This window comes from Oryzias latipes, chromosome 20, assembly GCF_002234675.1.
Source record: "Oryzias latipes chromosome 20, ASM223467v1".
Taxonomy (NCBI): Eukaryota; Metazoa; Chordata; class Actinopteri; order Beloniformes; family Adrianichthyidae; genus Oryzias; species Oryzias latipes.
Window position 1 is genome coordinate 25,688,264 of NC_019878.2, and position 18,784 is coordinate 25,707,047.

Sequence of the window (18,784 nt, forward strand, 5' to 3'; positions counted from 1 at the left end):
GGTCCAGCTTCAGAAACACAGAAAGGTCAGCTCCTCCCATCCAAGAGGTCACCAGGAGATCAGATCAAAGACGCAAAAACACCAAGCAAGACCCAACCAACGGAGCCAACGACCGACAACCAAAAGACCAATTACGATTTTCTTTCAATCAGAAGTTTGTGAACTTACAAAGAAATGTTTCCATGTACTGTTTGACATACAGATGGTTGTTCAACAAAAACACGTGCAGAGTTCCTGACCTTGATGACGTAGTGGGAAGAGTTTTTGTCGTCCGGGGAGACGTAGAGGCGGATCAGGACGCTCTTGCTGTGCTGGTTCCTAATCTCTGCCAGCGTCTTCAGGAGACTCCACCCACTCTCTGACCACTGATATTCACCGCCGAGCCCGTCCCCCACCACAGGCCACCGAAACTCCGCCTTCCTCAGCGTCTTCAGCATGGGTTTGGAGTCCACCTCCTCCAGCCTGCCTTTGGAGAAAGCTTTTGTGATCTTCACCATTTGTTTGTTTCCTTGTGTGTGGAGGCAGAATTCTGTCTAAACATGTTGATTCTGTAGGAAGTTAGACACGACAGGTCCGTCAATAACGCGTTCCATTAAGTCCTCTTTCTTCAGGTCCCCATAGAAGAAGACGCCGGAAACAGTGGGAGGAAAATCAAACCCTCTGCCACTAAAGACTTTCCAACACCGTCCAGTGACTGGTTTATGTCAGCAAAGTACTGTGCAATAAAAGATGTACACGTATGAAGTCAAAATGAAAGAAGTTTGCTGTGATGTTTACACGCCTGACGTCAGACCTGCCTCTCGTTTTTTCAAGTCTTGAAAAAGTTCTTCAAGTCCAATAGTTTGAACTCATTCTGAAGAAAAGGAGAATGGAGGAGCGTTTGATTTAGATTTGGTCCAATCAGATCAGTGATTAAGGTTTGATGGTGGTCACCATAGCGATGGGCAGACTTCCAGTGGGGTTCCATGCAGGGCGATGATGCTCAGCAGCAGCCGTTACCGTTCTGCTGCTTCAGCATGAATGAAACGCATCACTGTGGTGTTTGTAAAGGCCTAAAACATTAATACTACATTACCTCTGTTACCACGGAAACAAAGGATTTAAACTGGGCTTTTAGTTTTGGAAATGCAACAGAAAAAATGTCTAAAGTCTGTCTCACTAAAGGTTTTCCCATGATTCTCTGTCTTAACCTCCAGGAATCTCAGTCAGGGCTTCATCTCGTTTTACATTTGGCTTCAGCTTAAGTGTTGCGTTCATGAACGGTTTTTTTTCTGGAGTCCAACAAAGGTCCAAAAATGTCTTGAAGGTGTTTTGTGAAACAGGTCCTGTTCGTTTGCTGGACTTATCGGTACATTAACTGCAAGAAATGCTTTATCCCGGTCGGAACCTGAACCCGGTTATACGAGCGGATTCCTCTGGGGAAATGTTCTGCACAACTATTTGCATATTTAGCTAAAACGCACATTTTAGTTCAACATGCCAACGAAAGCAGTTCAGCACAGGTTTCCATCTGAAACCTTTGTGTTCCTGTGTGAGTTTGGCTGTTCCAGACTTACTTTCATTCATACATGAGCGATAGAGGATCTTGGCTTTGGTCACCGCCTCCAGCTCGCCTGCAGCTGACGGAGCCTCCAACAAGTCTGACGGAGGAAAACACCTCAGTTAGTCCTGCAGATCCGGCAGACGACCCGCATCCAGAACACTGGAGGAGAACCTTTGATTCTGAGATCCACTTGCTGCCTCAACCAGGGGTAAATGCCATACGAGGACGAATCTTCAGGAATGGAGTTCTCCTTTAACCAACCGCCACAAGCAAAGCTGTAGAAGTCCGTGCAGGGGTCCACGGAGCGATCCACCTTATTCAGGATGGAGCCCGCTGGGGGAGGAGAAGGGCTATCAGGTCACGAAGTCAACATTAAGAGAGCCGAGGTGGATTCAGAAGATCTCACCTGCTTCTACGCATTCTGGAGTCAAGCAGAACTGCTCCTGACTGGACCTTTGAGACACTGAAGGAAACCAAAACAGGATCAGAAACATGCAAACTACCAAATCCATGTGTCCAAAGGACCTGAAGGATGTATGAACCATTAGAACCCGTGCAGCCAGACGGACGTAAAATCACAAAGCATCATGTCGTTCTGGTTTCCAGGAGAAACCTTTAGGTTCTTTTTCAGTACTGACCCATCTTTATACCACACCTTCTTTAAAATAGAATCACATAAAGATCATTAATCAGAAAAAACCTCAGTTCTGTCAAAACTTCCTAAAATGTTCCAGGAAATGGGTTCTGGTTGTTCTAGCTCTTCTGGCAGATAGGTGGCGCCCTTCACTTTGGCTCAGTCTTGTAGATTTAGACCTTCACACTTGAAGAATTGGTGAGCGTTATTCTGAGATGTTTGTCAGCTCTGTGGAACAAATGTCAAAGCTTTGCAATGATGGCGTTCAGTGGGAGGAGTCAGAGTTTTCCCTCCAGGCTGAGCTGTGTGAGACGTTCATGAGCCTCCTCGTGTGAAGTTGTTCTGGGTTTGTGCCTTAAAAAATAAAGTGCCAAAAATAAAGGTTCCAGGAAACTTTGGTGGGACAGCTTTGGGTAAGTCGACCTCCTCCCTGACAGACGGCAGCAGGGAAAGCTGTGGGCCTTTGTGCTCAGAGCAAACAGCAGGTTTGCCCGCTGGCCCTCCCCAAAGGTCGTCCTGCAGTCCCTGAACGCCTCATCTGGCCCACAAAATCTGACAGAATTAGAAACCAAATCCTGATTGTGAACGGATGAGCGGAGCGTTGGAGAGCGACCTTGAGGTGGTTTGGATGCACTCATGCCAACTCAAATGATTAAAATGGGAATAAATCAGAGAAAACTGGAGACAGGACGCCTTTCCGTCCGAGGGGGCGACTTGGTCTGAAGGCGCCGGGATAAAGCATAGCTGCACTCCAGACTGCCACAAGTATGCGGCCGTCCCTCAACAACAAACCAGCCCGCCACCAGAGCCCCACCCTAACTGGGCCGCCTCTGCACATCAGCGGCTGCTCCCAAAGGCCGGAGGGATTCAGTCAAAGTGGGGGGGCGACAGATTCCCCTGGAGAAGCCTCCTGTCACATCAGCCAATCAGAATGCAGAGAAAAGAAACGTTGGTGGAGTTGAACTTTCCAAACCTCAAAGTTTGACTTTGTCACCCGTAGAAAGAGCCCCCCACCCCTTCCCACCCCCCCAGCTCAGGGGCCTCTGTTTCCAGAGAACATGACTGCGGTGTTGGTGGTCAGGCTTCATTTCCTGTGATTTTTCATGGTTCAGAAAAGACCAGAGAGGGAAGAGAGGGATTCAAACCATCAGCCTCAGCTCTGAGGGGGAAAAGAACACGAAATGTTCTAAAGAACCTGCCAGCTGAAATAAATGTTCTGCCAGTTTCTGTGACTCAAGATTATTTACCGAATCCCGTTTTCCTCAGATCTTTAGACACCAACGTCCGGTGTCTTAACCACATTTGAATGGCGTTTACATAAAGGCTTTACAGTCACACACACGTTCACACACTGATGGCGGCTCTGCTGCCGAACACTGGCGCCAACCCCCCCACCAGGTGGGATTCAGTGTCTTGACCAAGGACACTTCGACATGGACGGGCAAGGCAGGACTCGAACCTGCATTATTCCAACCATGGGTCGACCGCCCTACCGCTGCCCCACAGCCGCCCAAATATGCTGCTGACTCACTGAGGAAAAAAACCATTTCCTTTAAAAGTCACAGAAATAAATGTGACTGGACTTTAGAAACATTTCTCATCGTCGTCGTAGGTTTAGGGGATGTCGTCTGGACTTGGTTTAGAGTTCCAAGCCTCTTATCCAAGAGGCTTGGTCAATTCTGAATTAGCCACTTGGATAAGAGGCGAAACGTCTTCCAACTCTAAAACCAAGTCCAGATGACATCCCCTAAACCTACTACAATGGAACCAACCTGGATGAATGAGAGTCTTCATAGACATGTCTCATCGTCTCATTTGTGTTCGTTTCCAGGTGAGACACCTACCTGAGGTTCCTTCCAATCACAGCTCCCCTCTGCCTGATACCCCCAACCCCCAGCGAGAGCGCGTCAGCGCGCGTGAGGGACTGGAACCTTACATGACCCAAAAATAGTTTGACAGCAGTTTCCCTCTGCAGGGTTCCCACCAGAGTCCCGCGAAGGGACATGAAGGGAAACACGTGCGTGTGTTCGCGTGGACTCACCCAGTATGAGCGCGAGCAGCAGAGCGAAGCACAGACACGCGCACATGGCCAGAGAGATCTTGTAGAGGCGACCGCTGCCCCTCTCAGGTTTAAGCCCCGCGCCTCCTAAATGCTCCAGCTCCATGTCAGGGGTCAACAAAAACAGGGGAGGTCAACAAAAACAAGCGGGTCAACAGGTGCGCGCGAGCACACAGCTAAGAGCGACATTAACGGTCTAAAAGTTACCAAATGGGAACTTAGGCGCTGTGCGTCTGCGCGCAGCTGATCTAAGCTCGTGCTGCCGGCTGCTGTGCGTCTGCGCGCAGCGACTATGCGTCTGCAGCCGGTCCTCCCTTCTTCAGCAACTCCTCCCTCCCTCCCTCAGGGGGCATTTATGAGGACCCGAGGCGGGATGCAGACCTTATCTGGCAGCAGGTTCACGCGTGGATCTAATCTCGCGGACAGAACAGAGAGCTTCTCTGATCCAGCAGAGCGGAACATCACCGTTGACTTCATCCACAGTGGCTGAATGACAGCACCTGTCACTCACCTTCTGCCCACGTTCACGTGCCTAAATTCACGAAGTCCTTATATGGTCAGGACTTCCTGTTCAGCCAAAACCAGCCTTCCAGCAGGAGGGAGGTTGAGTGTGACTCGGGTTCCAGTGTCAGCTTGGATGCAGAGCTCCAGCTTGAATCAAAGTTCTGGTTCCGTCATGTTGGACCTTTGACCCTTTACACATGTGACAGACTCAGAACACGGCCCCCCACCAGCAGAACCACACAGTACCTCGGTGGTCTGCAACTTCAAGGAGTCGTTTGGAACCGTTTCTAAAAGACCAGAACCAGCGAGTTCTGAACCACTAAAATCACACGGGTTCAGATCAAGACACTTTATTTTTGTGGACATGACCTTCATAACATGTAAAGTGCTTCATTTTCTAAAACAAACTTATGTTTTGACAGAAGCACAGTTCACATGTGTGGTTCTGTGAAAAGAACACATGCTTACGGTTATTAATAAAGCACTCTCACAGATTAAACCTTCAGCCATCATGATGTTATCTGACATGATAACATCAGAACATAGATGACTAAAGCTGATTAAAGCAATATGACTGAAAGTACAAACACTTTGTTCTTGAAGGTTTGTTTGTCAGAACCAAAGAACCACAATAGAGGGATAACAGAGCGGCCAGCGGCTCTGGAGCCACTGAGGCCTGCGTACGCGTCTGCGGGGAGTTCTTAGCCAGAACGGAGCTGCATGTTGTGGTCTTTGAGCTTTATCTATCAATGTCTGTGAAGATGAAGCCATCAGCTTCCTCTTCTGTGTGCACCGACCTCCAGGAGAACCGACAGAAGCAGCAGTGCAGCGCTCCTGCACAGATGAAGCAGCGGCCGCCCGCTCGGCAGCCAGCGGGCGGCTGCGGGAACACCCTGCAAATGACAGCGGGTCTCAGACAGAGTCAGGAAGTGCAATCACAGCTCCACTTCCTGCAGGAGCTGCAGCAGGACCGGAAGGCGGTGTCCAATTAGAAGGAGGGCCCTGCAATCAGCTGACAAATGCCTAAGTTCCAGCAGATGCCATCCTGACAGACCGCAGGACCGTGACCTTCCTACTAAACACCACTTAGAGAACACGGAGCAGCTATTTTAAGGTGGAATGATGAGTGAACCCAGAACGTTTCCCACAAATGTTAGTTTTTTTCCTGGCAGCTGAATGTGGCGGACGACCACGCAGAAACGTCACTTACACAATCCAAGATGGTTCCACAGTCTGCTTTAAACTAGCAGCACCTTCTTCTTCAAGTCATTTTCATGTTTGGCTTTAGGGCAAGAATCCAAAACTTCCTGTTCTGGAGGACTGACCTGCAGCAGTTTGGTCCTCTCAGGTTCTTCTTGAACCTTCAGGCTGAAGGAAAAACTTTGACGTTCCTCTTCACTTCAGATGTTTGCTCGTTGAGCTCACCTGTCTGCTGGCAGGTGAGCTAAATGATGGGAGGAGCCATCCACTGTCTGTCGTGATCAGTGACGTCATTGGGTCGGGGGAGGGGTCCTGGATCAATGAATGCTTCTGGTCTAATTGTCCTGCTTTCACTTTAATGTCATGTTGACTTAATAAAAACTCAGGAGCCTGATCTGAGACGGAACCTCAGAGCTTTAGCAGCAAATGGATGGAGGTTCTGTAGATGAAGTTCTTCAAGTCTTGATTCTCTTTCTGTAAAATACCCCCCCCCCCCCCCCATATGAGTACAGAAAATGGGCTTCCCTTAAAAAATAAATGCACTTAAAGGAGGAAGTCCAACATTCCACAGTTCAAGACGCCGGCCGTGTCAAGAGTCATCCATGAATGTGACCTATGACCCCCCCACACAAAGGGCTTGATGGACACACATAAAAATCTCCCTTTTAGTCCAAACTTGACCAGGGGCGGAGCTTGTCCACGCCTGTCTGACTGTGGAGAATGAAGCACAGACCTGCAGGATGATGTGTTCAAGGCTTCATCACCACTTCGGTGCCCAAGACAGAAATGTTTGTGCTTTTCTATCAGACCTCACGTTCAAACGTCTCCTCCTGCATCTCTGCAGGCCGCCGTCCTTCCTCTGGACCTCCTGTGGCGTGCTGAGGTTCAAGTTTGGTTTCCTCAAAATTTGACTCGTCACTGATGCGTTCAGGGTCCTTTCCCTCGTTAACTAATTGAAAGAATTTCTGACGTGTTGGATGAAGGAACTCATCTTTTCAGTTCTGTGACTCTAATGATGAGACAGTTTTAGGATTCCCCTTTAATTAAAAAAACTTTCTGCGTTTTACAAACATTTTTGATCAAAAATATGTAATTAAATAAATGCAATCATGCATGAGCAAAGCTTTTTTCTGGAGCTTTTCCACATTTTCTTTTCTGGAATCACTTGGAAACCAAATCCAAAATGTCTGTAAACTGATTCTCAGTGTGCTTCCTCACTGAGGTTTGCAGTGTTGTTCCGGTCCTGAAGGTTCTGCAGCCCGGTCCGTTCACAGTCTGCTGGTCATCGCTGCCGTGCTCGCCAACCTACCGCGCCGTCACCATCCACAGGCCCAGCGCCACGTTTGCTGCCAGGAGCGCGCTGCCCGCCAGCAGCAGGAAGAAGCCCACCAGCTCTCGCTTCTGACGGTCGGTCACCACGGTGACCAGCGTGGCCTCCAGCAGCGCGTTCAGCATCCACTGGCCGTCCAGAGCGAAGCAGGGCACAGAGTTGACCACGGCTAAGGCGCCCGAGAGGGACACCACGTATCTGAGAGGAGCGACGGCTGAGGCCAAAAACGGTCATGAGGAAAACTGCCGCTGCAGGAACGCAGACACCTTCTGCCCCACCACTCATGGAAATGCCCCACATGCCGCCCCATCAGCATGTTCGCTAGGTCCGAATGGGTCACTTCTATGCCACACCCACAGGGGTAACCCACCTAAAACAAAGGGACAGACCAGGCTCTACCCCAAACAGCTATGAAGGAGCTCTTCTACCGGAAGCTTTGGGTTGCCATGGTAACGCAGCTGCTGGTGTTGTCCGACCTTTCCAGATTCATTTCTGGATTAATTCCTGCATTTCTGCACCAAAATCAGGCGCAGATGAATAACCTGACATCAGAGGAAGATCCTTTTCAAGCAAAGCTTTTAGGTTATAATCAGTGAGGATTTCCGTTTTTTGAAGCTAAAACAGGCATTTTCAGACCTCGTTAGGCGTTAACGAGGAGTTTCTGCTTCTCAGAGGAAAGGATACTTGCAGAAGGTCTCCAGGAAAACGGGGACGTGGAGGTGGAGGAAGCTGAAGCGAGGGATGAAGTTGGTCAGAGTCACTGAAAAACAGGAAGTGGAGGTGATCATTTCACAGAGCAGCTAAACACAGACGGGACGCCCTCTGCTCTCCTGAGTCAGCACATCACCTACAGCCTCACCTGTAATCAACACTAATGACTGTTTGTACTGTGAGTGTGGGGGGGAGTGCTGACTCGTACCGGCGTGCTGCAGGTGCGGCGGGTAACCCACAAACAGCATGTGCGTGTTCGGAGGGTGTGTGACGCGGATGAAGCGAGTCTGGTTCTCCAAGGACGGGGTCACGCAGACGCTGGCGGCGCTGGAGCGGGCGGCGCTGGAGCGGGCGGCGCAGTCGCGGTCGCTGCGGCACACGCGGGTTCCCGTCACCATCTTACGCACAGGGATGCAGGCGTACTGGCGAGGAGACGCAGCAGAGGTCACATGATCACTCTGTGGCTCCGTGTCAAGCTTAGCGTGGCGACAGCAGAGCAGCGGTCATGCAGATTACACGTATGAAGCTACAAACACGGCATGAACAAAGTTGGTATTTGGTTTCTGCAGAATGCTTCAGCTTTGTCACATGACTGGGTTTCATATGTTCCAGGCTTTTCCCGCCGTTCCACCTCGTCCAGCATCAGCTCCTGCCATGGCTGTGAACACAGGAAACCAAAGCACCTTTTCTGGGATTTTTGTGAACCTCAGCTGTAACAAACTGCTGCTGGGGGGGGGTTTCAGCATAGACTGCTGCAAAGAGGCGGTCAGACAGAGAACTGCTGCAGGGCGGCGAGCCCGCCTGCTCCGGCCTCCTGGACTTTAGGAAATTTTTTCTTTTTCGTAGAGGGAAAAATGAAAAAGGTCCCCAGATTTCATCCTTGTTTAAATTCGGGACATCAAGCGTTCAAACTGGGTCAGACAGACCGACATAAACACAGACATCACTCTATGTAGCTCCTCCCACATGCGGCCAGGGCGTCACGTTTACCCACACTCTTTGGACAGACGGCGAGCAGAGGCGGCCGATGTGTCGTGTGATGTGTTTGACGTGAACGCAGCTTCACAATGAAGCTCCTTCAAAAACATTTTCTCTGATGGATCCAAAAGATCCTGAAAACTGCAGTTTGTGCATCAGATCTTTGGTTCTGGATTAGCCTCGCCGTCTTTGTTCTTCTAGAACTTCCTCAGAGTTCTGGGGAAACAGCTGACACGGACTCTGATGAACTCGGGCTTCAGTGACCGGCCCTGCTATCAGAGTGGGTTTCTAACATTTATTTTGGGAGCTTCTGGCTCTGGGATGAACGGCGTAACGGATCCGTTTTCCAGAACCGACAGACATCGGACCCTGCTGCCATCGCTTCAGACGATTGCTCAAACCCAGTGTGTTTCTGTGAAATGAGGTGTTTCCTGGTGGAAACAGGAAGTCTGATCACAGCAGGAAGTGCTGAAAATACCGGCCTCACATGATGAAGAGCAAAGGCGGAGTCACCTCTCTGCTGCTCGCCGCTCTGCTGTAGGAGAAGCAGAGGTCCGTCAGGCTGCTGTTGCTGCAGCAGTCCGTCGTCCCGTCCAGACGCTTGAAGGCTGAGGGAGAAAAGGGAGGATGAGAACGCGCTGCAGTGGCGGCGGCAGCTGCTGCCGCTGCGCGTTAAGATGTTCTGAAGTCATCAGCAGCTGAACTTCTGGTGAAGATACCAGAAGGCCTCAGGAGAACATCGGCTGAGTCTCATGGGCTGAAGCACCAAAACACAGAAGAACAATGTGGGCGTGGTCAGCATGCTGATTGGATCTACTCAGAGACAGAGCAGCAGCGGGAACTCTGATTGGCCCTTTGCCACTCCGTTGTGCTGAATAGACTCCGCCTCCAGGCGGCCCCCTCACCTCGTCCATGAGCCCAGCTGGGCTGCAGGCTGGCGACAGGAACGCAGTACCCCATCTGCGGGAGGCGAGACAGGCGGGACAGACAGCCGGTCCAGTCCTCCACTCCCCGGACCGGACAGTCCTCCAGCGCAGTCACGATGTCCCCTACAGACAGGCCCCGGGGCCCGTCAGCGGCAGAACCCTGGAACCAACACAAACCCTCATCGAGGGTTCAGAACGTTTAGGAAGAAAACTCTTGATGAAGAAGAGCAGACAGTCAGGACTCTTCACGGAGCAGACCGGATGAAACCCATAACGCCAAAGCTGTAGCTGCAGTGGGGCCGCTCCACCGTAACGCCTCCAGGCCTAATGAACTGGTTTGACCTGGAATTATAGCTGCATAAACGATACTTCAACGAGCATCAAGCCTGCAGCCACAGCTCTGGGGCTAAAGGGTAACAGAACAGCTGCAGCACCGACCTGCACCACCTCTGTGACCAGAGCTCCGCCTCCAGTGGAATACAAGGGAAACAGGAAGACGGGCATCAGGAAGATGAAGGCCAGCGCCGCCAAGCACAGAACAAAGTTATGCCACACCCCTGCAGAGAGAAAGTTCAGCTCATGTTGGACGTCCTCACCAGGAAGAACTCTGCATTTCTCCCCTCGTTCCTCCCTAAAGCCCTCTGGACCTGTGTGTGCGCCGGTTCCGAGAACCAAAGGCAAGATCTGGAGGAGTGAGCCCTGGCTGTGCTGGCTCCTAAATGAAGCGCCACCAGCTACGGCGTCACTCCCATAACGTTGAGTTTCTGCCTGGCTGACCCTTACTTCTGTTTTTGATCCTTTGATCATTTCTTGGTCTGACCTTCAGCACAGCCCTTTGGACGGTGGTGGAAGGTGCTCTAGAAATGAGCGTCTGGTATTAACCACAGCAGGGGCAGAAGACCTGCAGTCTCCACAGAAATCTGCAGCGGAGCGTCCCGTCAGGACAGAGGCGTCCCGTCAGGACAGAGCGTCCCGTCAGGACAGAGCGTCCCGTCAGGACAGAGCGTCCCGTCAGGACAGAGCGTCCCGTCAGGACAGAGCGTCCCGTCAGGACAGAGCGTCCCGTCAGGACAGAGCGTCCTGTCTGACGACAGATAAGAGCGGGAAGACGCCGTTTCACATGCTAGCCTCTCCGTTCATCCAGACAGAAGAGACTCAAACACCAAGAACCTTTTGTCTGGACGGACGATGTCTGCTGAAAACAGACGTGTTTAACTTCAGACCAGAGGAACAGCTCCGAAGAGCTTCAGGAGAGGAGAGCATGCAGGGTTCTGTCAGGGAACAAAACAGAGGAGAACGTCTGAAGAACAAACGTCCTCTCATGGAAACAGAGTCTGTCCTGCAGGGAGACGATTCTGTCTCTGCATGAAGACCCAGACAGTTACAGCAGCATCACTTCCTGTGGGATAACTGAACCCCTCTGAAAAACATCCACCTGCTTGCTGCTCTTTGCCGCCCCCTGCAGGCTGCATGCAGCTGTTTCACATTCTTCAGAGGAACCGGATCAGCTCCAACCATCAGAACCAGCTTTATTTTTCCTGGTTCTATTATTGCCTTTACTCTCCTGTTATTGTGTTTTAGCAGATCCAGCTCTTTCACAGCTTTTTCAGGACGGGGCCTTTCTTGGGGAAGGACGGGGCTTTTCTTTGACTGAACCCCGGCAGGAAGGAGATGCTCTGACCTGCACAGAAGATGCGGAGCTGCTGGGCGGGTGAGATGAGGTTGAGGTGTGTGGTGAAGAGATCCACAAAGGCACCCGGGTACAAGACAAACAGGAAGATCCCGAACCCGTTGACCCTGACCTGCTCCCTGCAGTACCACAGAAGGTCAAAGGTCAGCAGCTGAACAGAGTCTGTCCACAGTCATTCTTCTCAGGTGGCTCTTATGCAAACATGAGGACCTTTTGGAGCTCAGATGTGAAGAAAGGACAGCGTGTTACTCATTTTTTCGTCTCGTTTTTCCCCTTTGGGGTCACGGGGCTGCTGGAGCCTATCCCAGCGTGTCATTACTTTTCTAAATTGGAAAAGCGTCTTTCCATCAACAATGAACAAAGATTTTATTTTCATGGAAAAAATCTCAAGGTTTTCCTCAAAAAACGCATGAAAGAAATCATTCTCATGGAAAAAACATTTACTCCAAAGGAAACTTGATGGTTTTGAAGAATCCGCGTTGTTTTTTCAGGTTAAAATTAAATCAAACCGCAAATCGTCTCCGTCTTGACCTCTGACCTCCATCCTCATAACTAAAACATGTTTAGAATTTTAACCACTTTTCTAACATTATCTTTTAAAATGATTCAAAACAGAAAAGCGTCTTCTTCTAATAGTTGTCCCTACTGTTGCCATGGAAACGGGCCGACCTGAGTGCTGCCACCGCGTGGCCGAGCTCGTGGACGACTCCGCTGAGCAGCAGCGCCGTGAAGAAGTAGACCAGCTGGCTAGTTGGCAGGTTGACACCGGGGACCTTAAATGACACAGGCCAAGAAGACAGTGACCCCCAATCCTGATGGGATCCCACATCCCTATGAGGCACCGGCCCAAACGTTCACGCATCGCCACCTCCTGCTCCTTTCAGCCTGAAGACCCCTCCTCAGAAAGAGATGAACTCACCACCACCTGCAGCGCCTGCTGAGCGCCAATGCGAGGGTTGTCTGAGGTCATCTGAGCGTATGTCTGCTGCAGCGTCCTGATGAGTAGAACCACCGAGCCCAGCATGGCGCCGACGCCGAACATGAGGCCACTGCTGAACCTGCAGACACAAAGCATGCAGCTCGTCTCTGCTACTGCAGGAAAGACCTGGGGAGGAGTCTGACTCAGGATGCTGAGACTCTTCTGCAAGTACAGGTGAACAGCTGGAAACCAACTGGTAAACATCTGGAACAAACCAGGAGAACATCTGGAACAACCAGGTGAACAGCTGGAACCAAACCGGGAAAACATCTGGAACAACCAGATAAACATCTGGAACCACCAGGAAAACAGCTGGAACCACCAGAAGAACAGCTGGAAACCTCCAGAAGAACAGCTGGAACAACCACATGAACAGCTGGAACAACCAGGACAACAGCTGGAACAACCAGGACAACAGCTGGAACAACCAGGTGAACAGCTGGAACCACCAGGAGAACATCTGGAACCACCAGAAAAACAGCTGGAACAACCAGGTGAACAGCTGGAACCACCACATGAACAGCTGGAACAACCAGGTGAACAGCTGGAACAACCAGGTGAACAGCTGGAACAACCAGGGGAACAGCTGGAACAAACCAGGAGAACATCTGGAACCACCAGAAAAACAGCTGGAACAACCAGGTGAACAGCTGGAACCACCACATGAACAGCTGGAACAACCAGGACAACAGCTGGAACAACCAGGACAACAGCTGGAACAACCAGGACAACAGCTGGAACAACCAGATGAACAGCTGGAAACCTCCAGAAGAGCAGCTGGAACAACCAGGAAAACAGCTGGAACCAAACCGGGAGAACATCTGGAACAAACCGGGAGAACATCTGGAACAACCAGATAAACATCTGGAACAACCAGATAAACAGCTGGAACAACCAGGAAAACAGCTGGAACCACCAGAAGAACAGCTGAAAACCTCCAGAAGAACAGCTGGAACAACCACATGAACAGCTGGAACAACCAGGACAACAGCTGGAACAACCAGGACAACAGCTGGAACAACCAGGACAACAGCTGGAACAACCAGGTGAACAGCTGGAACCACCAGGAGAACATCTGGAACCACCAGAAAAACAGCTGGAACCACCAGGTGAACAGCTGGAACCACCACATGAACAGCTGGAACAACCAGGTGAACAGCTGGAACAACCAGGTGAACAGCTGGAACAACCAGGGGAACAGCTGGAACAAACCAGGAGAACAGCTGGAACAAACTGGGTGAACAGCTGGAACAAACCAATAGAAAAGCTGGAACAACCAGGACAACAGCTGGAACAACCAGGACAACAGCTGGAACAACCAGATGAACAGCTGGAAACCTCCAGAAGAACAGCTGGAACAACCAGGAAAACAGCTGGAACCAAACCGGGAGAACATCTGGAACAAACCGGGAGAACATCTGGAACAACCAGATAAACATCTGGAACAACCAGGAAAACAGCTGGAACCACCAGAAGAACAGCTGGAAACCTCCAGAAGAACAGCTGGAACAACCACATGAACAGCTGGAACAACCAGGACAACAGCTGGAACAACCAGGTGAACAGCTGGAACCACCAGGAGAACATCTGGAACCACCAGAAAAACAGCTGGAACCACCACATGACCAGCTGGAACCACCACATGAACAGCTGGAACAACCAGGTGAACAGCTGGAACAACCAGGTGAACAGCTGGAACAACCAGGAGAACAGCTGGAACAACCAGGTGAACAGCTGGAACAAACCAGATGAACAGCTGCAACAACCAGGAGAACAGCTGGAACAACCAGGAAAACAGCTGGAACCACCAGGAGAACAGCTGGAACAAACCAGGAGAACAGCTGGAACAACCAGATGAACAGCTGGAACAAAGCGGGAGAACATCTGGAACAACCAGGACAACAGCTGGAACAACCAGGACAACAGCTGGATTAACCAGGGGAACAGCTGGAACAACCAGGGGAACAGCTGGAACAACCAGGGGAACAGCTGGAACAAACCAATAGAAAAGCTGGAACAACCAGGACAACAGCTGGAACAACCAGGTGAACAGCTGGAACAACCAGGAGAACAGCTGGAACAAACCAGGTGAACAGCTGGAACAAACCAATAGAAAAGCTGGAACAACCAGGTGAACAGCTGGAACAAACCAGGAGAACAGCTGGAACAAACCAGATGAACAGCTGCAACAACCAGGAGAACAGCTGGAACAACCAGATGAACAGCTGGAACAACCAGATGAACAGCTGGAACCATACTGGTAAACATCTGGAACAAACCGGGAGAACATCTCAAACAACCAGGACAACAGCTGGAACAACCAGAGGCACAGCTGGAACAACCAGATGAACAGCCGGAACCTTACTGGTAAACATCTGGAACAAACCGCGAGAACATCTGGAACAAACCGCGAGAACATCTGGAACAAACTGCGAGAACATCTGGAACAACCAGGGGAACAGCTGGAACAACCAGGAGAACAGCTGGAACAACCAGATGAACAGCTGGAACAACCAGGACAACAGCTGGAACAGAGCTGTGGGATTTTGATCACCGCAGTGATGAAGCAGCAGGAGTCGCGGTGTCGGGACTCTTGCGAACCCCCCAAAACAAGAACGCACGCAGCTTGAAATGGAAATGAATACAAAGGAAATCCCCCCAGAAACCCTTGAAGTCTGAACACAGGACTCACAGAAAAGGTAATTATCAGCTAAGATCAATGTGTTTAATGTGTTTATTAAAGATGCAATCACGCACCATATGCAGAACTTAAAAAAATAAATAAAAAAAAGGAACGGACAGTGATGCGGTTGTCGTCACAGCCCTACACCCATGCACACTCACACCCATGGTCAAATTAACCAATGAACCTATGAAGCACGTTTTTGGATGGTGGAGGGAAGAAGAAAACCCATGCATGCATAGGAGAACATGCTAACTCCACACAGAAAGGTCCCCTAACCGGGACTTGAACCAGGGACCTTCTTGCTGTGAGGCAAGAGTGCTAACCATGATAAACCTCTTTTCTCATAATATTTTTCTGGAGTTCAAGTTATTCAAGTTATAAACTGACCACTCAAATGCCTCATTAAAAGTAGGCGGAGCCTGCCAGCGGCCATGTGCAACGTCTAAAACGTTTAAGAGATTTTGTGTAGCCTTCCAACAAGCTCACTCCTGATTGGCCATGAGTGGTTGTCATAGAAACAATGACTGACCCTCACGGACTCAGACCAATCCAGTGCTCGACATAGCCATTTGTCCGCTGGCCCGGTCCTGTTTTTCGAGCAGTACGGACCACAAGACTTTATTTTTTACTTGTCCGCTCGGGCCACTAAAATATCTAACAATTAATACATTTTTCACCTTTTTCAATAAAGTATATTTTGCGAAAACGTGTAGATTTACCTCGTCTTTATAATTCACTTTTTCTGATAGTCCTGTGTTCAGACTTCAAGGGTTTCTATGGGAAACCTTTTATCACTCTTCTCCTCCTCTCCCGCCTGCGTGCGCGGCTGTCACTGCCGAGCACCACGCGGCACGCGCTCACTCAATTTTTTTTTCAAACTTTATTGAATGTAACAATTCAATACTAAACAATGTTAAACACCAACAACGAAGGAACAAGCCAGTGGGTTATTATTACATTTTAGGCAGATATATTTAAACTGACACACAAATCAGCGCGCCCCCTGGTGGTTTTTCACCGCGATGATCATAAATCCAACACCGTCACTGAAGAGAGACTGAAGCATGTCAGAGATGTGGAAGACATGGCAGGAATAGATAGGAATATGTTAGTAGTTATTAATTAGTAGTATGGACAGCAAGATATTTAATGAATGCATTGAAGATGAAACTGTATCCACTAAGCTTTAAGCTGAATGTCAAAGAATCAAAGGCAACTCAAAATACCTGAATCTCAGACTCAAATGGAGTATAAGGTCAAAATACTTAATTTTGTTTTTCTTTACAACACTGTAAGCAGTAAGTATTTCTAGTTAGCTGAATGATCTCATTAATTTAATTGTATTTAATTTTTCAATTATTTAATTTAATTAGGTAACTAAAGTAACTAAAAAGTAAATGTAACTTTGCAACAGTAACAAAAAGCAGAACCTTAAGGCAGTCAGGGCAAAAAAGTCAATAAAACTTCTTTACTATTGATTAGGAACAAATGTGAAATAGCAGTGATTAGAAGCAGCATGAAAACTTCTTAACTAGTGTTTCCTACTACACTGCAGCGCTCTCTTCCAAACATCTGAAACAGACTAGAGCAGATTTAAGTTTGATATGCTCTATTTTTAGTCATTGAAAAGTGTAGAAATAAGTGATGTCACCAGAATGCACCAAATTGCACCATATTAAAATTTTCCGGGGGGGCATGCCCCCGGACCCCCCTAAAGTTGCAAGCACCTGCGGAGCGGCGGGTCTCGCTGTGCGCGGTGTCGGGCCAGTAACTTTCAAAAACTACTGGCCCTGTGGGCCAGTGCAAATTTCTGGGCTATGTCAACCCCTGCAATCACTGCTTAATGACGATTAAAAACTTTAATGTTACTTTTTACCAGGTTTTGTCCAGGTAAAAATAAAGTCTTTAAAATCCATTTCTTTATACTTTAAATGTGAGTTCAGATTTTAAATGTAGATCTTTTGGGTTCTTGACATCTATGCTGTCCAGAAGTAAGGAAGTTATTTGAAGTTATTTGACGTTTTACCCTACAGGATTTATCTTAAACCCTGGCAGGGGGCCCCATGTGATTGTTCGCCCGGGCCCCCAAAGAACTAAGTCCGCCCCTGCTCAGAGCTCCAAAGGTGAGATGTCTGCAGATGCAGCAGAGTCCCTGGTCCTCACCACAGGTGGAGGGCTGGGGGGTGGATGCGGGCGCAGTACGCGAACAGTCGGTTGAACACGGTGGTCTGCCATCTCACATGGAACGGAGAAACCACCAGGCCTCGGCTGGAGAGCCACGACTCGTAGCTGACGCGGTGCGTGGTGGACGACTGCGGGAGGAGGAGAGTCCATCAGGAAGCATCTTCATCATCAACTTCTAGACTGTCAGGAGAACCGAGACGCTTTCAGACAAAAGGCTCAGCTTTTTATGACCCAATGTGAGGATCATCTGAAACATGACAAACAGGAAGTGCATGAAAAGACGTCAGCCAATCATCTGCTGCAGGTCCGTGAGGAGTCAGGAGATCCTCAGGGTTCTCCTCTGGGACCCGCAGCTTCCACCGTGATGGAGACAGAGTCTGCCTTTAGAAACATTCACGTTCTGGCGTTAACGGAAACAAAACCACAGACGTTAGGTCTCCGAAAGCTGCGGTGGCTCACCCGCAACAGCGTGTCCGTCAGGTACACCGCACACCAGCCGGCCAACACGCACACCAGCAGGGGCACCGGGATCATGGCGCGGCCCTCTCTGCGCTGCAGCCGCGCGGCTCCGTCCGCCCCTCCGCCCACTCCCGACACGCGGGGTAGAAACCTTCACGCGGGGCAAAAGCCTTCATGCGGGGCAAACGCTTTCATCATGTGGGACAAAAACCTTCACACGGGGTGAAAACAGCAGGAAGCTAACGATGCTGCAGAGAGAAAAGAGCAGCAACAACAAACCGTCTTCTTCTGTCTGTGGATTCAAGCGGCGCTTCTCTTCCGCCCCCTATTGTTGTGGAGGACCATTTACACGCAACATGAATCAGCCGTTCTCTCTCTCTCTCTCTCTCTCTCTCTCTCTCTCTCTCTCTCTCTCTCTCTCTCTCTCTCTCTCTCTCTCTCTCTCTCTCTCTCTCTCTCTCTCTCTCTCTAAAACTATGAATTAACACGTGTGGAATTATATACATAACTACGACAGTTTTAGGGGCACCAAAAAAAAAGTAAAATCACGAGTTTATATCTCATAAATTTACGACTTAAAATCTCGTAATTTAATTTAATTTAAAGTCATAGATTAACAAGGAGAAAATGCCAAAGTTTTCTGTGTATTGGAGCCTAGCTTGAAGATGAAATATGTGGAGCCTTTTGTGAAGCTTTATTCTCGGATTAAAGGTTTAAAAAACAAATCAGATTCTTGTCAGTGTAACCATCTTTCTGGGGTTCAGTGTCGGTAAAGCGGAGTATCATATGTAAAACAAGGAGCTCAGAGACACGTTTGGGTGTAGTGGACCGCTGCAGCCTTTATTTACCTTTTCATTCACACACCCTGAAGTTCATCTGTCACCTTACGTCATACGAACAC

The 18,784-nt window shown here is 49.5% G+C and overlaps 2 protein-coding genes across 6 annotated transcripts in view; both read right to left on the reverse strand.

Annotated features, from left to right (window-relative positions):
- phex (phosphate regulating endopeptidase homolog X-linked) overlaps window positions 1-6,401 on the reverse strand; it is a 16,030-nt gene extending 9,629 nt beyond the window's left edge. Inside the window, exons 1-7 of one of the 5 annotated variants that reach the window (XM_011489129.3) lie at window positions 6,066-6,401; window positions 4,219-4,336; window positions 1,950-2,006; window positions 1,715-1,876; window positions 1,557-1,640; window positions 240-466; window positions 1-7 (exon numbers count right to left, since the gene is read on the reverse strand). The exon at window positions 1-7 is cut by the window's left edge and continues 62 nt beyond it. In XM_011489129.3, the coding sequence (XP_011487431.1) occupies window positions 1-7; window positions 240-466; window positions 1,557-1,640; window positions 1,715-1,876; window positions 1,950-2,006; window positions 4,219-4,264 (583 nt within the window). In that variant the 5' untranslated portion in view covers window positions 4,265-4,336; window positions 6,066-6,401. The other 4 variants (XM_011489128.3, XM_011489130.3, XM_020712758.1 and 1 more) reach the window with 4 other exon arrangements.
- A 552-nt stretch (window positions 6,402-6,953) lies between these two features.
- mbtps2 (membrane bound transcription factor peptidase, site 2) lies at window positions 6,954-18,783 on the reverse strand. Its single transcript, XM_023950114.1, has 12 exons — window positions 18,732-18,783; window positions 17,884-18,131; window positions 17,404-17,552; window positions 12,495-12,633; window positions 12,245-12,348; window positions 11,567-11,694; window positions 10,324-10,442; window positions 9,865-10,045; window positions 9,473-9,567; window positions 8,190-8,403; window positions 7,955-8,030; window positions 6,954-7,468 (listed from the first exon to the last, which is right to left on the reverse strand). Exons 2-12 carry the CDS (start codon window positions 17,956-17,958, stop codon window positions 7,246-7,248), a joined length of 1,503 nt encoding a protein of 500 aa, XP_023805882.1. The 5' UTR covers window positions 17,959-18,131; window positions 18,732-18,783; the 3' UTR covers window positions 6,954-7,245.
- Between the last annotated feature and the right edge of the window lies 1 nt (window position 18,784).